We start from the raw sequence: 18255 nt of genomic DNA, 5'->3' as shown, positions 1-18255 counted from the left end.
TAGAAATCTCAAAATGTATTGTTTACAACTCTTTTCATCTAGGGTTCCTACCGTTTTCTTTCTCATGCCCACCACAATAGAACCGAGTAGAAATGAACCAGCAAGATGTCTTGAATATGTTAAAGGGAGGACTGTTGAAAATTAGTACGGTTTGGTGAACATTATCTGCGCCATCTTGCCTCTTCCCCTGATGCCACACTTTTGTCGTGCGCACCCGCCATTTTAAGATGCCCTGATCAGAACGAACCCTTTCGCATGCCGCTGGCCCCTGACATAGCCCTTCGCCCTCACTAAGCCTGCACGCTGACCAACCCCCTGCTTGCACCTGCCTTGAATCATAAACCCCTCTTCGGCGCTGCTCTGCCCCAGGCCCTCATCCTGTTCTCAGCGCGACACCTCCCTTCTTCCCTTTCATGATCCCCGGCCCTTAGATGCAAACCCCCTTTTCCCCGTGTGCCCGTTTGTCTTCCCCGTTCCCAGGCCGACACCCAGCTCTGCCGATACTATCCCTTGCCCCTCCCCGTGCAATAGAAAGCTTCCCTCATCAAAGGACCCCCGAGTTGATCAAAGCCCCCACCCCATGAGATCCGATCGAACCCCGCATTCCATGAATTGGCGGAATATCCAGCTGCGCGATAGTCATCACCTGCTGTGACCAGGGTGGGGACTTCTACTGTAGATATGTGTGGGAACGGGCCCGAAGGGGGATTCCGGGAATGTCTTTCCGTACATCAAAGCTTTATCATATGTATGTAAACTGTAATAAAAACCACAAACACTGTATATAAGGGGCCAGGCCTCAAACGTAAGTTAGAGCACCTCATAACGATACCTGCTGTCCGTTTTGCTGTGTTCTCCTCCGGAGAGAATAAAAAACCTTGTTTCCTGCTTTCCAGTCTCCAGCGCCTGCCTCTTCATTGATTAAATAACTAGAGGGTCACAGAGGCAATACCGCCGGGCAAATATCGATTGTCCCCGACCCGACCCAAGGTTTTAACAATATGTCATGGTCCACTAAGCAATCCCTCACCCTAAGGGTGTCTGAGGGTTTCCACCATAGGGAATCTCTACCTGTGGTGTGTTTTGTCAAAGAAAAAGGCTGGTGCTGAAATGGAGTACTGAAGTGAGGCTCCACTAACTTTGGGCTCAGCTTCCTCCAATCATCATCCACCATAGAGGCCTTTCTTTCCAAGACTGAGTTGTTTTGGGCTCTCAGGGTCAACCTCTGGCTACCTACAGCTGGAGGTTGGGTCCCTCTGTTTGGCTTACTGGAGGGACAGGTCAGGTCTGGGGCCCTCAGGTCCCAAGTTTGGCTGTGCCCAACAGTGTCCATCTGTGGGAGGTCCCTAACTAATTTTAAGGGGGATCCCTCAGGAGTGTGTCTTATTTTCACTTGGCTAGGTCTACTAGCTTCAGTGCCCTTAATCTGCTGATTGGGGAATTCTTTTGGACAGGGGGCCCCTTGGGGTCCAACACTGGCCTCCCTGACCTCTACAGCCCTGGGCTGACTGAGGCAGGGTAGAGAGGGGCAGGTTACCTGCTCCAGACTGGGTCCCACCTTGGAAGGGTCCACTGACATCAGGGGTTCTGCCAGGCTAGGCCTGACTACCTCTGTGGCAGTTTCTTCACAAGGGGTCAGATCAGTTCCCTGAGGAGGCTGATCCTTTCCTAAAGTCTGGTGGGAGGGAGATTTCTCTTCCTCCTCAATACTCTCTGTCTGAGTGGAGTGATCCATAGTTTCAGGCTTCACAACACTGTCATCTGTCTGAGTTTGAGCTGTGGCCATCACAACTCTCCCAACCTTTTCAGGAGGGGGCTCAGTTTGGGTGTGGGCTGTGACCATCACAGCCTTGACAACCTGTTCTGGGAAGGAAGTTGTCTGAGATTGGGTTGTGACTGGCACAACCCTCCTGACCTGTTCAGGGAGGATATCTTGGACTGGGGCTGTGGCTACCACTGCCCCACTACCCTTACCATGGATGTTCACCATTCTAGAATGGGTCTCTTGCTCTACTTCAGCCCAGGCTGAGAGCTCTAAATCATTCCCCAGTAGGCAATCTACAGGCAAGTTTGGTGACACTGCCACTCTCTTGTGGCCAGTGACACCTCCCCAGCTGAGATTGACCACTGCCATGGGATGATCTCTCTGTACTCCATCAATATTGGTCACCTGGTATGTGGCACCAGGTAAAAGTTGCCTTGAGGGGACTAGACTCTCAGTCACCATAGTGATGCTAGCCCCTGTATCTCTATAGGCCTCAACTTTTATACCATTGATGAGGGGCTCCTGTCTGTACTTGCCCAAAGTGTTGGGACAAGTTGTGAAGTTGGCAAACCCCATGCCAGTCTCACAGACAAGAGTATCTAAGTTTGGGGTCCTGGTTAGGCCAGAGTCCCCAGGAACTCCCAAAGTAAATGCACCCAAATTCTTGGGGGCACTCCCACCACCTGGGGGATTACTACTAGTAGTAACAGGAGGTTTGGGAATGTTACTTGGGGGTATGTTTTCCTTATTGTTATTCTTTGGGCAACTGCTGTCAGTTTTTAAATGACCCACCTGTTTACAGGGATAACAATAAGGTTTCTTCTGGTTATTGGAAGGATTCTGGGACCCACCCCCCTCAGAGGATTTTTGGGGCCCTGATGTGGTTTGATCTGGAGATTTATTCCCACCCTTCTCTTGAGGCTTGGTTGATTCCTTTTTCTGGTCACCACCTTGGTTCTTGGGCCTAATCCTGGTTCTGACCCATTTGTCTGCCCTCTTACCCAATTCTTGTGGAGAGGTCAGATCAGAGTCTACCAGGTGCTGGTGTAATAACTGGTTCTGACAATTATTTAAGACTTGCTCTCTCATAATAAGATTATACAATCCTGTGAAGTCAGTAACCTTGCTACCCAGTAGCCAGCCTTCCAAAGCCTTAGTGGCACAATCAACAAAGTCTGACCAGTCCTGAGACTGAGTTTTCTGGGTGTGTCTGAACAGCAACCTGTACTGCTCAGTGGTTAAGCCAAACCCATCAACCAGTGCATTTTTCAGGACCTGGTAATTGTTAGCATCCTCCACTCTTGTAGTGAGGAGCTTATCTCTACCTTTACCATCAAAGGAGAGCCACAGTATAGCTGCCCACTGACTCTGGGGAATGCACTGCACAGTGCAGGCCCTCTCCAGAGCAGCCATCCATTTCTGGATGTCATCCCCTTGCTTAAAGGGGGGCACTATTTTAGTCAGGTGTTTAGTGTCTAAACCCTTCTCTCTATCTCTTGTGAGATTGCTGCCACCAGTGGGTGCTAACCCACTCATCTGCTGCTCTCTAGCAAAGGCAAGCTTCTCTTTGGCCAGGGCAAGTTCTTCCCTTTCAATCCTTAGTTCAGCTTGTCTCATCCTAGCTTCATGCTCCCTTCTCTGAGGGGAAGTAAATCTCCTCTGTGGAGGATTCCTTCTCCCCTGAGAAGAGGCATTAGAGTGCAGAGATCTATTGGAGTCCCTAGAAAGAGATCTATCTCTCCTAACTCCAAGGTTAGGCCCACTTCGGGTTAGTACTGGGGGGCCCCCAGATCCTAGCCCAAGTAAGTCTAAGTTGGTCCTAGTTAGCCTTCTGACTACCTCAAGACCTTTGTCTACCTCATCCCCAGAGAGTTCCTCCTGATCCCCCTCCTCAACTGCTGAATCAGTGTTGGGGAGGTCTGGATCCCCAGAGGTTCCCTCTAAGGCTGGCATATTCTCATGTAACTGAGAAATCTTTCTGGCATCATATGTCTCTAAGAGACCTATCAGAAAGGGAATTGTGGGGTTAGACCCCTGCTTCAGTTTTCTGGAGACACAGATCTGTCTCATCTCATGGAAACTGAGAGCTGCATATCTTGAAGTGACCTGTGGAGGGTCATCACTGACCAGGGGAGTCTCAGTAGAGTCTCCCTGAGTCGACATGCTTTTCTAGTGAGGTGTAAGTGGTGCACTTACCTACACTATATGTTTGCCTACTGATCCCTTGCTAGAGTTGTAGTTTAGGGTGTGCTAGGCCCTAGGAGCTACAACAGCTGGTTCAGTAGAACTCAGAGTATTCTAAGCTAAGTTATATGTACCTTTAGTACTTATGTGATCTTTCACAAGATATTCTTAGGGCATGTGTGGTAAAACAACAGCAAGCTCAAATCCCAACCGCTGCCACCAATGTGAGAAGTTGGCCTGATGTGCAGTGCTCACTATTCTAGTGATCACTATATATCAGTCCAAACAACCCTTATTGATGATTGGTTGTAAGTCAACCTTATAGACCAGCTATCCTAGTAGCATGGATACGAGCAGTCTAAGGCTAAGACTCTAGAGGGCGTGTTAAGCCAGCTGTTTTACCATCACATTACCCCTTGAACACCCAGTGAAAGGACACCACACAAGTTGTTATGAAAATAAACAGTGTATTTATTTATAACAAGACTACCCTGGCTCTTTATGAGACAGGGAGCTAAGCACACAACAAAACTCTTACGAAAATACTTAAGTTAGCACGTTATACACAAATGCCCGAGGGGCACGAAAAACCATATACTCTAAAAGTGGAATGCGAATTACTAGCAGGTAAGTAACAGTTCTAATAGGCTTTGGAATCGCTAGGACTGGACTAGGGAATCGTTAGATTACTACTAGGAGGCCCAGGGGACTCGGGTGCAGAGTGTGCACTCTCACTCGGGATGCGGGACAAAGTCTATGGAAGCTAGAATTCACAAAGTTAGTGTTCACGGGCGAACCCGACCTGGTAGGGAGAAAACGACAGTGGATCCTGACCCTTGGATAGTGAGGCTATGCTGGGACACCGGAGTGCCGAAGTTACCTAGCCCAGGGGCTGCAGCTGCATAGGTCTGAAAAGACGTCGGGGATCTCGTTGCCGGACCAGGAGCCTGGAAGGAAGAAGTTGCTGGCAGGCGACCAGTGAAGAAAAGTTCGATGGATCCAAGCCTGGATCAAGGAAGAAGAAAACCTGAAAGCAGAGGGGACCAAGTTCTTGAATCACTAGCCAGTGATTAAGTGGGCACCAGGATGGCACCGGGCGAAGTCACCGCAGTCAGGTGAGTGGGCGCTGCTGGGCTCTGCAGTCTCTCGGACCAGGAGGCGTTGTCGGCGACCAGGATGGAGGTGCGAGCTGTCCCACGAAGGTTCTTGCTGTCGACGTCGCTGGACCCAGGATTGGGCAACAAGTCTTGGCAAATGCAAGGCCCACGCGGTGGACCTAAAATGGCGTCTTGGGCGGACCAGGAGGGTCCAGGGTACTTCACCGATGGAGGGAAGCAAGGGCCAGTCTGGAGCAACCAGACCAGCAGCAGAAATGTTGTCGGGCGTCGTCAGGAAGGCCACAAGCCAGCGGGCTAGTAGCCAAACAACGCGGTGAGCAGTAAAAAGCAGAAGGGCCCCACGCAGATCGTGGAGATGCTGGGGGGCTGCTCTTCGGTGCTGGAGCTGCTCAGGGTGGGGGCTTCTCGGACCCCAAAGCACTCACCAGGAATTCACTCGGCGGGCTTGCTGGAAAGAAGTCGTGCAGTCTTGCAGATGGCCGGTCCCTTGAGGTCTCGTCGCACCCACGGTTCTCAGCTGGGCTGTAGAGGCGGGTAGAGGTCAGAGGTGCCAGGGAAGCCGGTTCTCGTCGAGCTGGGCAGTCGGATTCCGGAGGAAGGACTTGCAGCAGACCGCAGTGTTCTTTAGATGGTGCCTGCGGATGCAGGGTGACTACTCCTTAGTCACAAGGGAGAAATCTTAGGAAGAAGTCTTGAGTTCCTTTCGTGGAAAGTAGTTTCAGGATACAAAGATGATCTGATTTGGAAGGGGGCCAGTCTCTACCTTTATCTGGGAAAAGGGGGCTGGCACGCGACTAAGTCCTGCCCTATGGGTGGGACTAGGAGGGGGGTGGTTACACCCACTTCCTTGGCGGGCTTTTCCCCAGCACAGGGTCTGGAGTGTCCCTGGAACTGGTTCCAGCCAGCCTATGCACAGTGAGCACCGGGGTGCCACGTGCAGTCACCTTCCTCTAAAGCCCTGCCTACCTACAATACACAAAACCCTGTCTGGGACGGTGCTGGCACCGCCCCTGGCAGGAAACCCTTTGTCCTTATCTCCTGCTCTGGGAGGACTCCCAGCAGCAGGAGGGCAGACTTGTGTCTCGGTGGCAGCATCCATTTTGTGGATGCTAAGGCTCTGTCTGACTTTTAACCGGGTTATAGGTTACATGCATGTCGTGTCCCTCTAGAAGGGTGGAATGCTAACCCCGTCGCCAGAATTGGCGAGGGGTTAGTATTCCAATTCGTATGACACCTTACTCGACATGTTTTGATAAAGCGATACCAGAGTTGGCATTTAACCGCGAGGATTATAATGCACTTAAGAGTATATGGTATGCGATATCATGGAAACGGCTAAGGGATGGATCCCGAAAGCCGCAGACAGGCTCAGCTCATGCCAGAGCACCATCTCACACGATTCCAAGCACTCTGCCTTCAGGATTGTTAAGGCCTGCCATAGGAGTGACTGATAGGAGATCTGTGTGTCCATTTTAGGGTTAGATATAGGTATACTATATCTAAAGCAAAGGGTGATTACACCACCTTGCCCCAGCTGTCAAGCAGCCAGTTGTGTCAGATTTGGATGGCCAGCCAGGGGTGGCATAATACATGCTGCAGCCCCTGGTAGGCCCTGGGTACACCTATGCCCTGGGTACCTAAGGTACACTGTACAGGGACTGATAAGGTGGCTCAGTATCCAATTTAGATATGTACCTAAGGTACATGGAATCCATTTTACAGAGAGAGCAGTGGGCCTGAGGTCCTGAACAGCAGGGCCTCAGGTCAACTAAGTCAGAAAACCAGCAAAACACCAGGCAAAAAGTTGGGGGCAACCATAGTCAGGGATCAACCTTCCTACAGTATCACATTTGCGAAAGTTATAACTATTGACATTGTAAATGACAAAGCTATTAATTTAGCTATTTAAAAAAAAAACATAAATAAAAACTTTGCCATTTACAATACCAATAGCTCAAACTTTCCTAATGCGAGACCTATTGCATTGCAAATGCTTGTTCTTTAAAAGCACACTTCACAGCTCAGCTGATCGCTCCTTTAAAATACCCTCGAAAAAGAATTAATGTGGTCATCGGGAAGCTTGAAGTGATTCCATTAATTAAAGCCAACACCAGCTTAGGGCACCCTTTCCATTTGCAGAGGGGCCAGTTGTGCTCATTTACATTTCCTTCGGGCAGCGGGCATCCTGCCCCTCCCCCGGTGTCACAGCCCAGGAGACTCACCTCCTTACACTGCAGCTGAGGGTTTGCAATAGTCAGAATTAGCCGTCCAAGGGTCATCTTTTCACACAAAGTGGGAGGACTGTTTTTGTAAAATTAAAATGGTATGGACATTTCGTGCCCCTCAAATCCTCCCCCACTCCCACCACTGAATGAAAAGTGCACCCACTCCTGAGCTTCTAAATTGCGGCTAGAAAACAGGCCAGGGTCACAGGTGGCGTCAGGGGTGGCATCTTGGGTCACTCCAGCGTTCACCAGATGACTCCAAGTCAGTTGGAGCTCCGTGTTCCAGGCCTGGACTTTCTTTTTTCAATCACCGTTTTGAAGATTTACCAGAAATACAATTCCCAGAATGCAATTGTTGTTATAGGGCAGACCGGTTCATGGGTCATTCCAAGGCATGTACAATAAATTGCAGTTCAGCAAATAACTAAAGGTGAAAATAAAAACTGAAGAATGCATTTATTTCATTCCGTAAACACGAAGGGCCAGAAAATATCAAATATGCGACTGCCCCCTCCCCCGGGCCACTGTTAGCGAGACCGCTGCTGACCCCCTGCTGGGCCCAATACACACGGCACAGCGGATCGCGGGTGGGAATTGGGAGCGCGTCCCCGAGAGCTGTGTCATTTCCTGTTGAATTGGAAGCCATTTGCCAGGCCACTGCTGTTTATTAACGCCTCCCTGAGCCTTCATTAGGGTTTAGGGCTTTGCAACAAACAGAACAAAGGCTTTAATCTCGAGAGGTGTCCGCAGGCCCACCAGAGGGACCCCTCCCCCCAATCTGGTGTTTGAAGAATCCGAGCAGATCTCAGCTCTGCTGTGAGTGGCCTCTGCCCGAGCGCATGTAGTGGACGTTTCTTCTGTGGTCTCCAAAGCCAGCCCCTCACCCCTTTAAGCCACTGTTCAAAGCCGGGCACTAACACTAGGCCTCGGACCGAAAGCGCATTGAGAGGACGTGCTTCTCGCTCGTTTCTCCAAAAACTCCTGGAGCCCGCCCACCTCCCGCTTAAACCGGACATTGAAGCTGCCTACAGGTCAATTGCTTTAGCCGGGTCTGTCTGAGTGGGATAGCCTGGGCCTATTTCTCTCTGCTGGCTTGCCTGGTCGTCAGCAAGAAACCCTCTCGGGTTTAGGTCTGCAGTTCACTGCAGCTCTCTTTTTAGGCTACATCTCAGCTCGGGGGACCCCGAGTAAAGCCCATCTCCTTGTCTGGTTCTCTGATGCTCTTTTAAAGCTAACCCTCTCTTAAATTGGAGTCTGACTCAGTGTTGTAGGCCAGGCCTGAGCTCTTGAGGGCACAGAGTAGGGGTGTTTCCCTCTGACTGAGGCCCAGGTCTCGTAAACCAGGCTTGGTTGTTTAGTCCTGCTGAAGATGTTGCTGGTTCTGTCCTGGCTGGTCGCCCTCTGGCTCCTGGTGGCCCCGTCTGGTGGTGTTCCCAGCCTCAAACTTCAGGAGAGCCTCTTTTTGAGGTCTTTAGGGTTGTCATCGCGCCCCAACCCAGTGTCCCCAGCACCGGTGCCCTCCGTCCTCTGGAAGATCTTCAAGAACAAGGCCAACCTGCCCCCGGAGAAGCGCCGAGCCGCGCTTTGCCGCGTGGAGGAACTGGATGTGGACGGCAACATCATCCGCGTCTTCCCAGACCAAGGTACTGCGCATGCGCTCTGCGTCCCAGGCCTGGTGCCGCGACCAGGAGGATCCCACCCAAAGTGGGGAAAATTCTTTGTTGGCATTTTGAGTAAAGTAATTGGCAACAAAGAACTGTAATGTATAGAAATGCTTGAAATCTTTCGAAGAACATCCTGGTGCCCCCTCTCTAGACATTTTAATGGACCATGGGTTAAGTCCTGGGCTTTCATGCAACAACCTAGTGCATTCTGGTTCTTGTAGTTTTAGTTGGTTTGATTGAACCAATATATAAAAATATACAGTAACACACATGATGTCAACTGTTTGTAGAAAGAAAGACCTGACGTGAAAACATTGTTTGTGAAGGCATGGAGGGAAGCAGCCACCCCAACAAGCTCATGTCATGCGGGTAACTTACGTACTACCCAATTTTAAAAATATTTTAAGTCAACAGCAATGAGAACAATTAAGTTTGGCCCTACAAATATGCTTAGTACTGCTGGCAGAAAAATACGGATTGGCTGGAAAGCGCCCTGATGATGTTGGCCCAGTTGATGTTGACTGTTGTGTACCGAAGAAAAAAATACTCTACATTATCCAAAACAGGAAGACATGGGTACAAGGAGTGAAACTGGCAGACATATTAACTATGCAGCTGAAAATCTTCCCCCAGCTCTACTAGGATTTCTTAAGGCCCGTTTTCTAAACGTAGGTGACTTGTCAGGATTCTGACCCAGCCATGGTAATTAAAAAAAAAATAGTATTAAATTGTATTTTTTCAAATGTAATCTTACATTTATATCTTCTCGGAAAGAGTCTAAAAACAAAGCCACTTTCATTAAAATACGTTTTGACAAATTACCCGTGAGTCCTAGCAGTGCTGTTATGTAGAGAGCACGTTAAAGGGCGAGGGGTCCCCACATCAGGCAGACCGGTCAAAGTTTAAATCCCTTGTCTCTGCCCCAGTAAAGTCCACATTTGTAAAGCGCACAATCACCCGTAAGGGTCTCTAGGCGCTGGGGGCCGTCGGGAAGATTAAGCGAGCTATTGCCCAGAGTCACATGGTGCTGGGCTAACCTGCCGCCGGAGCCGGGGATCGAACCGTGGTCCCCAGATTCCAGCGTCAGTCGCCCTGGCCGCGGCGCCACACCTCTCCAGTGAGGCCCAGTGTCTACGTGTCATAAAGTTCTTGTCTGACTTTTTATATCTCTGTGTTTAGTGGTTTATATCAGAGAAAAGGATAACTTAGCCGATGTTCTGACCTTAAATAAAGCAACCGTATAAACATAATTTCTAAGCAGTCCGGGATCCCGCACGCTTCAGATTTTTATTTTTATTTTCTTGCTATCATGGCAATATGATGATCCATCGCGAGTTGGGCTGTTGAGGTCACATCTAAAATGAAACTGCAGGTCCCAGCATGCACCCCGCGGCCGGCTACAAAACCCAAGACTGGCTCATGGTGTTACATAAGACACAGTGTTGCTTCGTATCTATGCCACATTCGGCATAGAAACGAGTGAGGTACAACATGGCACTACAGACTCCCTGAGACTCATGTTCAAAATGTAGGCAGCCTATGCGATTCCGTCACATATATAACTAGTTGATCTATTATTTCCTCTCACTGATTCCCTTGCAGCCCAACTTGTGATTTTGCGTTTTGAAAACGATTTAAAGCATTTTTATTTGTACATGTATTTTAGTTGGAGTAGTGCCCCACTGTGTCACCACGGACTCTGATTTCTGTACCGGTCTTTCATTTGATAGACTGATGCATTATGGGTACGGTGGTCTTGTTTTGAATCCATTGAACTAACTATACCAGCACACTTGATGGCAATTATTTGGAGTTAAAAGACCAGGGCTGAAAACGGCGTTCTTGGTGGCATGGAGTGAGAAGACTACTCTACTCTAGCTTAAATGCTTCTTTATTTACTTTAAATCGAATTTCAACATATTTTGTCTGCCCTAGATCTGTGTCCCTCACCTCTACTTGCTCCCTCTCTCACATGCTTTCTTGATGTGGGCTTGGCTTTAACAAGATATAAAATGCTACTGGTATTAGGTGTGCCTGCTCAAACCATGTCGTGTCGGCAGGACAGCCCTTTACCTGTCTCCAGTGTACCTTCAACTCACCAATGTCTTCTGGGATTTTTTTGTCTCTTCCAGTTAAATGAATGAATGCACCAAGTGGCAGTATTTTGTTAAATGAAAGTAGAGGACTGGGAAAGTAGTGTCCCGCTAACAAGAAGTGTTATTGCTGTCCTCACAATCACATTTTCTCTTTTTCTTTACAGTAGCAGAAAAAAAGTTATTTATTGTAATTTACTGTTTGAAGAGAAAGTAATGTTTATTTCCAGGGCCTATTTAACGGCGACAGTTGACACAAAACATTCTCTATACATTGTGACTTAATGTTTTTGTGTAAGTTATGTTGTGCCATGTCCATTATCAGCAATGCGATCAAGCCTGCTTTCAACTACTTGTGGCTTTACTATTTATGTCCAGAACGCAATGGGCACAAGCATTTGTCAAGACCAGCACGTGGCTTGCCTGCAGTAGCTAAAGTAGGCAGCAGGTGGTGCCATTGTCCCATGAATCTTAAGCTGTAAAAAAAAATGCACTCGCGCAGCTTCTCTTGGGACATAGACGCATATAAACTTTCACAATATGCTGTGGCTGGTTAGGCCGGTGGGGCTGGGGCTGAGACTGACATGCCATTGACCGTCATTATCGTTCAAATTTCTGGAGTGCTACAGGGACCCCCCTAGGGGTATTGCAGTGCTAGGCAGGAACTAATGGGCTAAGATTACTTCTTCAATGGGTTGGTACGACAGCCTGGAATCAGCCTGTTGCAAGTTAGCCCCATTTCTCTACAGGAAGGGTGTTCTTGGCACCAAGACTGACACTTTTGGTGACTTTCTTCCTCTCTCTCTCTTTCAGGGCGCTTTGTTCCCAATGAGGAGTTGAAGAAGCCCCTTTGCCTGGACAAGCGGCTATACTTCAACTTCACGGCTATGGAGGAAGAGGAAGAGTTGACGCTGGCCCGTCTGGAGGTCAAATTCAGCCACAACTCCTACAGCGGGCAGGTGTTTGACCTGCGGCTCTACCGGACCCTGCGGATGAGCCTGAAGGGCATGTCGGCCCACAGGGAGACCCGACGCCTCCTGGTCGAGCAGTCCTTTCGGCTGCTCCGCAAGTCTCTCTCATTTGACCTAACGGAAGTGGCTCAGGACTGGAGGAACCCCGCCAAAAACTTGGGCCTGATCCTGGAAATTTCTGCACTCGACGACGAAGACCTAAACCAGGCCTCGACGTGGAGCCACTGCTCTGGGATCCATTCGTTCCTGTACACCTCCATGCTTGCGGTCTCTCTCCACCCAGCTCAGTGCAAGGTGTCCAGGAGGACCAAGAGGAGCGCTTCCCACCCGCTTGTCACGCCCAGCAACATCTGCAAGCGCCGGCGCCTCTACATCGACTTCCGCGATGTTGGCTGGCAAAACTGGATCATTGCCCCGCAGGGTTACATGGCAAACTATTGCCACGGCGAGTGCCCATACCCGCTGACGGAGATCCTGAATGGCACCAACCACGCCATCCTGCAGACCCTAGTTCACTCCATGGAGCCGGAGGACACCCCACAGCCCTGCTGTGTCCCCGTCCGCCTCTCCCCCATTTCCATGCTTTACTACGACAACCACGACAATGTGGTGCTGAGACACTACGAAGACATGGTGGTGGATGAGTGCGGCTGCAGGTGATCACAGCACGTTGGCTGCATTTAATTTCTTTTAACGTGAACTATTTTCTGAAATGCATTTAACATTCTTGATAATTTGAGAACTGTACATGAAATAATTTTGATAGCAATAAAGGCTTGTTTTGTTGGGAACTGTGATCAATTGGATTTCTGTGTAATTTGAATTTGGGGGTTAAAAAACAAAGTACCTGCAGCAGAGGACATGTGATCAGTTCCTTTTTAACCTAGGGCAAATACATAACTAGGCATGCATATAAATGTACAGGCAGTACACGAGGCTGAGTTGGAAGGGAGAGGTGGGCCGGACACCGGTGGGAGAGGGATCTTCATGGATTAAAGACGTACACTAGTATTCCGGGATGGGCCCATCGAACATTCATGTGTGCAGTACAGGTCTGATGCCATTTGCACAGCTACTCGAGCTGTCCTTCTCAACCAGAAGACTGACTGACTGAATGATTGTGTTTATCACCAGAACTAGCCGATGCCAAAGAATGTACACACCTGGGTACACTATAACACGCAATGTTTGGGGGTTTAGCCCCATGTTGGTTTATGTTTAGATGCTTATAAAGCGCTTGAATGCCGAGGCGTCTTGGCGCTGGGAAGTGTAGATGGAGAGGGTGATCATGAGTCAGGCTTAGAGAGCTGGAAACAGCCAGGTTTTGAGATTTCCCCTAAAAATCTGTGGGTTCGATTGAAGCTTCAGGGGGAGCGGCAGTTTGTTGGTCAATTGGAACAGTCCAAAATTAGTGTATTAGAACCGGGCTAGCCAGCAATTCATGGGGTCGAGCCTAGCCATTAGTTTGGGCTGACTTCTAAGAGCTAAAACGAAGATGTCTCGCCATCGAAGGGTTTTAGCATGTAAATGACCGCAAACATCATGTAAAATATGATACTATTTCAATCTGGTTTTTTTTCTTGAATGCTTCTGTTTTACATTCGTTTGTCCCCCATGCATTAGCACATATTAAAATGAAGCTTTTAACCCTGGAGCCCCATGCCCTGACATCATGCTTTGAGTGAGCCAAGATATGTCAGTTTTTCATGTACACTATACATAAGCCAATGTTCGGCTAAGTGGAGCAAACTTGTCGTCTAGTAAATGATCCACAAGTGCGTTTTTTATTTAGAGCACATCCTGAAGTGAATTTCTTCAAGGCGCTCTTCAATCTAATAATCAGTCAAAATGATTCTCAGTGAAGTGCTTTGCATAGGATCCCGGAATTTGTTCAAGTGGGGAGATTTCACAGTCGTAGGCAAGTTTTGAAAATGGCAACATTAGGTGACAGTCATGCAGGTGGGGTTAGTTGGCTCGTAGTAGCATGTTTCTGCAGAAGGGCCTGAACTACAAGTGTGGATTTGCAAAAGGTGCTGTACCAGTGGTGTTAAGGTGGCTAGTGAGGCTGAGCGTAGGGTGTGAGAACGCAGGCAGCGAAGTCCGGGGTGGTCTGTATACCCCAATGCGTGTCTTGGGATTGAATTTATGTAGCGCGAGAGCAAATAACCAAAACGCAATGCGAGTCAGAATCTTGTGTTCAATGACATCCAGGATTGCGGCATGAATCCAGGGCACTAGGACTTTAGTTCATGGTTGCGTTGAATTGTCTTTTCATTAACTGACCTCTCCTCCTGTACCTTTCTTTCAGTAGTTTTGAAGATCCACCCACCATACTGAAGACCTTGGTTCAACTGTCTTTTGTAGAGCTGGAGGGTGGAGTAAGCAGATTAGGAGCTTTTCTAGTCCAGGGTGGGTGACCCGAACGTCCTCACAAGTCGGCTGTCTTGTGTGGTGTGCCAGTGAGTGTTACCCAACAAGAAGGTCTCTCGGAAACACTGGCCTTTCAAGAGATGTCTCTATTGGCTTCGACCGTCAATGCCCCGAGGCAGATCTGCCACTTTACTGACTTGAAGTGTAAATTGTAGGAGAACTGATATTGCCTGGTTTGAGAAACTGCCCAATCTACCTGGGGCAGAATTAGTGGATAAATGTTGTGTGTGTTTGCATCGTGTGGTGGATGGTACATTCCAGACTTGCAGTGCGACGCAACCTATTACGCTAAAGTGATTTCAAAGCCTCACGTGTCCGTGTCAGGTAGAACCCTCAACACTGGAGGGAGGACTAAGTGGACTGGGTTGTGTCCTTCTGCTGGCATACATTTTGTGATCTTGGGCAAATCCCTCTTCTTTCCCTGTGCCTCTAGATTTTTATTTGCTTACTCTTGGACTAAATGGAAATAGTCTAACCACCATGTTAAGTGCTGTAAACCTTGCCAAAGCTTTACATACGTTTTAGAGAAGTGAATCCATACATAGTTGGAAAATAAGCTACAACAACTGTAGATGTTGCGGAGGACTGGCCAGTTGCCACTGTTTTTCAAGAATGATCAAAATGATTCTGAGGATGAAGCTTGTGCAGCAATCCAGCCCTACGGAGGCGAAACGTGTAGCATTCTCAAATGCTTTGTGGCCTGGTGGCAGCATTGTCCCTGTTCTGTTTGTCTTTTCTTTTTTTGCAGAGTCATGATCTGCTGGGAGACAGCATATAAAGTACTGATGCAGCCAATGGCAGAGGGCCACGATTTATAACACTACTGCATTGATTTCTGAATATGTAGATTTGGGTAATTTTACTTGGAAACAATTGGCATGTATTACTGTTTTAAAATGAGCTAAAGTGTTAGGTCCATAGCCCAAAGGACTCCCAGGTTTCATACTTTGGATTTGGTTAGAAGTGTTTGGGCGATGACGTGTGTGTGGTGGGGGGGAGTGAGGGGGTAGTGAGTTATTTGCTCTAGGAACTGCCGAGGGCTGAGGATGAGGGCTTCAGTTTTGACTCATTATGTTTGAGCCAGTTGATGCCCATCTAGTTTCATTGACTCCTAGTCCATATGATATGACAGTAAATTGTAGGGGCTCCCAGAAACCCCTAGGTAGACTTAAATCATCTGGAGATTGGGGCAGGTGAGGTCTATGGCCGGTTTGATGAAGTAATTTATAATGGGGATGGTGGGAGCCCTGGAAGTCCCTCAGTTGACTGGGCTGGTTGGCGAAGAGGAGTCTCCAAGCCTCACTCACCGCTTGCAGCCGATTAGAAGTGTGCTAAACCATCTGCGTAGGAGATTTTTGAGGTCTGCGGTGTCAAAGGTGATCGACAAGTCCAGGGATGATACACATACTTTGGCATTCTGATATACTACTTTTAGGATGTTGTCTAAGATGGTCAGAGCTCTATCTCAGAACCATGTTTTGGACAGAACCCCATTAGGTGGCAGTCCAAACGTCTGTTGTATTGTCTGTGACTGTTTAGTTGGTCTGTTACCCCCTGAGAAGGGTATTAAGTATGTGAACCGTACCTCTAACATGCCTGCAGCATCCCTCATTTCTCTCCAAAATATCCAACTGAGCGATCAGTGCAAAAGCTCAAAAGCGAGGTGTAGGAGAGTAGGGTCTGCAATCCTATGATCACCCAGATTTTTGCTTTTTGCTGCACTGGTTTACGACTTTCCCTGGCTGTGGGCCTGCTAATCAGACCCACAGCCTAGCTGTTCTCTCTATCCAAATTGTACTCAGGTACTGAATTGGCACTGGGCCCTCTCCAAGTCCCTGTACCCAGGGCTGAGGTGCACCCAGAAGTCTCCCAGGGGCTGAAGCATGTATTATGCCACCCCTGGATTGACTAACTAAAACTGACACAACTGGCTGCACGACAGCTGGGGCAAGGTGGTGTACTCACCCTTTGCTGTAGATATAGTATACCTATATCTAACCCTAAAATGGACACACAGATCTCCTATCAGTCACTCCTATGGCAGGCCTTAACAATCCTGAAGGCAGAGTGCTTGGAATCGTGTGAGATAGTGCTCTGGCATGAGCTGAGCCTGTCTGCGGCTTTCGGGATCTATCCCTTAGCCGTTTCCATGATATCGCATACCATATACTCTTAAGTGCATTATAATCCTCGCGGTTAAATGCCAACTCTGGTATCGCTTTATCAAAACATGTCGAGTAAGGTGTCATACGAATTGGAATACTAACCCCTCGCCAATTCTGGCGACGGGGTTAGCATTCCACCCTTCTAGAGGGACACGGCATGTATGTAACCCCTAAACCCGGTTAAAGTCAAACAGAGCCTCAGCTCCACAAAATGGATGCTGCCACCGAGACACAAGTCTGCCCTCCTGCTGCTGGGAGTCCTCCCAGAGCAGGAGGCAAGGACAAAGGGTTTCCTGCCAGGGGCGGTGCCAGCACCGTCCCAGACAGGGTTTTGTGTATTGTAGGTAGGCAGGGCTTCAGAGGAAGGTGACTGCACGTGGCACCCCGGTGCTCACTGTGCATAGGCTGGCTTAAACCAGTTCCAGGGACACTCCAGACCCTGTGCTGGGGAAAAGCCCGCCAAGGAAGTGGGTGTAACCACCCCCCTCCTGGTCCCACCCATAGGGCAGGACTTAGTCGCGTGCCAGCCCCCTTTTCCAAGATAAAGGTAGAGACTGGCCCCCTTCCCAATCAGATCATCTTTGGAATCAAGATACCACTTTCCACGAAAGGACTTCACGATTTCTTCCTCAAGATTCTCCCTTGTGACTAAGGAGTAGTCACCCTGCATCCGCAGGCACCATCTAAGACACTGCGGTCTGCTGCACGTCCTTCCTCCGGAATCCGACTGCCCAGCTCGACGAGACCCGGCTTCCCTGGCACCTCTGACCTCTACCCACCTCTACAGCACAGCTGAGAACCGTGGGTGCGACGAGACCTCGAGGGACCGGCCATCGCCAAGACTGCACGACTTCTGCACAGCAAGCCCACCGAGTAATTTCCTGGTGAGTGCTTTGGGGTCCGAGAAGCCCCCACCCTGAGCAGCTCCAGCACCGAAGAGCAGCCCCCCAGCATCTCCACGATCGGCGTGGGGCCCTTCTGCTTTCAGCTGCTCACCGCGTTGTTTGGCTACTAGCCCGCTGGCTTGTGGCCTTCCGAACGACGCCCGACAACAACACTGCTGCTGGTCTGGTTGCTCCAGACTGGCCCTTGCTTCCCTCCATCGGAGAAGTACCCTGGACCCTCCTGGTCCGGCTGAGACGCCATTTTAGGTCCACCGCGTGGGCCTTGCATTTGCCAAGACTTGTTGCCCAATCCTGGGTCCAGCGACGTCGACAGCAAGAACCTTCGTGGGACAGCTCGCACCTCCATCCTGGTCGCCGACAACGCCTCCTGGTCCGAGAGACTGCAGAGCCCAGCAGCGCCCACTCACCTGACTGCGGTGACTTCGCCCGGTGCCATCCTGGTGCCCACTTAATCACTGGCTAGTGATTCAAGAACTTGGTCCCCTCTGCTTTCAGGTTTCCTTCTTCCTTGATCCAGGCTTGGATCCACCGAACTTTCCTTCACTGGTCGCCTGCCAGCAACTTCCTTCTTCCAGGCTCCTGGTCCGACAACGAGATTCCCGACGTCTTTTCAGACCTATGCAGCTGCAGCCCCTGGGCTAGGTAACTTCGGCACTTCGGTGTCCCAGCATAGCCTCACTATCCAAGGGTCAGGATCCACTGTCGTTTTCTCCCTACCAGGTCGGGTTCGCCCGT

The 18255-nt window shown here is 49.4% G+C and overlaps 1 protein-coding gene and 1 long non-coding RNA gene across 5 annotated transcripts in view; one reads left to right on the top strand and one right to left on the bottom strand.

Moving 5' to 3' along the window:
* Window positions 1-18255, bottom strand: part of LOC144799789 (uncharacterized) — a 625907-nt gene that overhangs the window by 96536 nt on the left and 511116 nt on the right. The gene's annotated exons all lie outside the window — the stretch shown is intronic.
* Window positions 8393-12754, top strand: GDF1 (growth differentiation factor 1). Its single transcript, XM_078668617.1, has 2 exons — window positions 8393-8935; window positions 11863-12754. The coding sequence occupies exons 1-2, from the start codon at window positions 8662-8664 to the stop codon at window positions 12678-12680; spliced, it is 1092 nt and encodes a 363-aa protein (XP_078524743.1). The 5' UTR covers window positions 8393-8661; the 3' UTR covers window positions 12681-12754.

The sequence above is a fragment of the Lissotriton helveticus genome, chromosome 12, assembly GCF_964261635.1.
Source record: "Lissotriton helveticus chromosome 12, aLisHel1.1, whole genome shotgun sequence".
Classification (NCBI taxonomy): Eukaryota; Metazoa; Chordata; class Amphibia; order Caudata; family Salamandridae; genus Lissotriton; species Lissotriton helveticus.
This window is presented reverse-complemented; position numbering and strand designations above follow the sequence as displayed.

Bases quoted from the DNA above. Each gene is read 5' to 3' on its own strand.
- GDF1 (XM_078668617.1), top strand. From the start codon at position 8,662: ATGTTGCTGGTTCTGTCCTGGCTGGTCGCCCTCTGGCTCCTGGTGGCC. The intron at 8,936-11,862 runs GTACTGCGCATG...TCTCTCTTTCAG, and splicing joins CCGCGTCTTCCCAGACCAAG to GGCGCTTTGTTCCCAATGAG.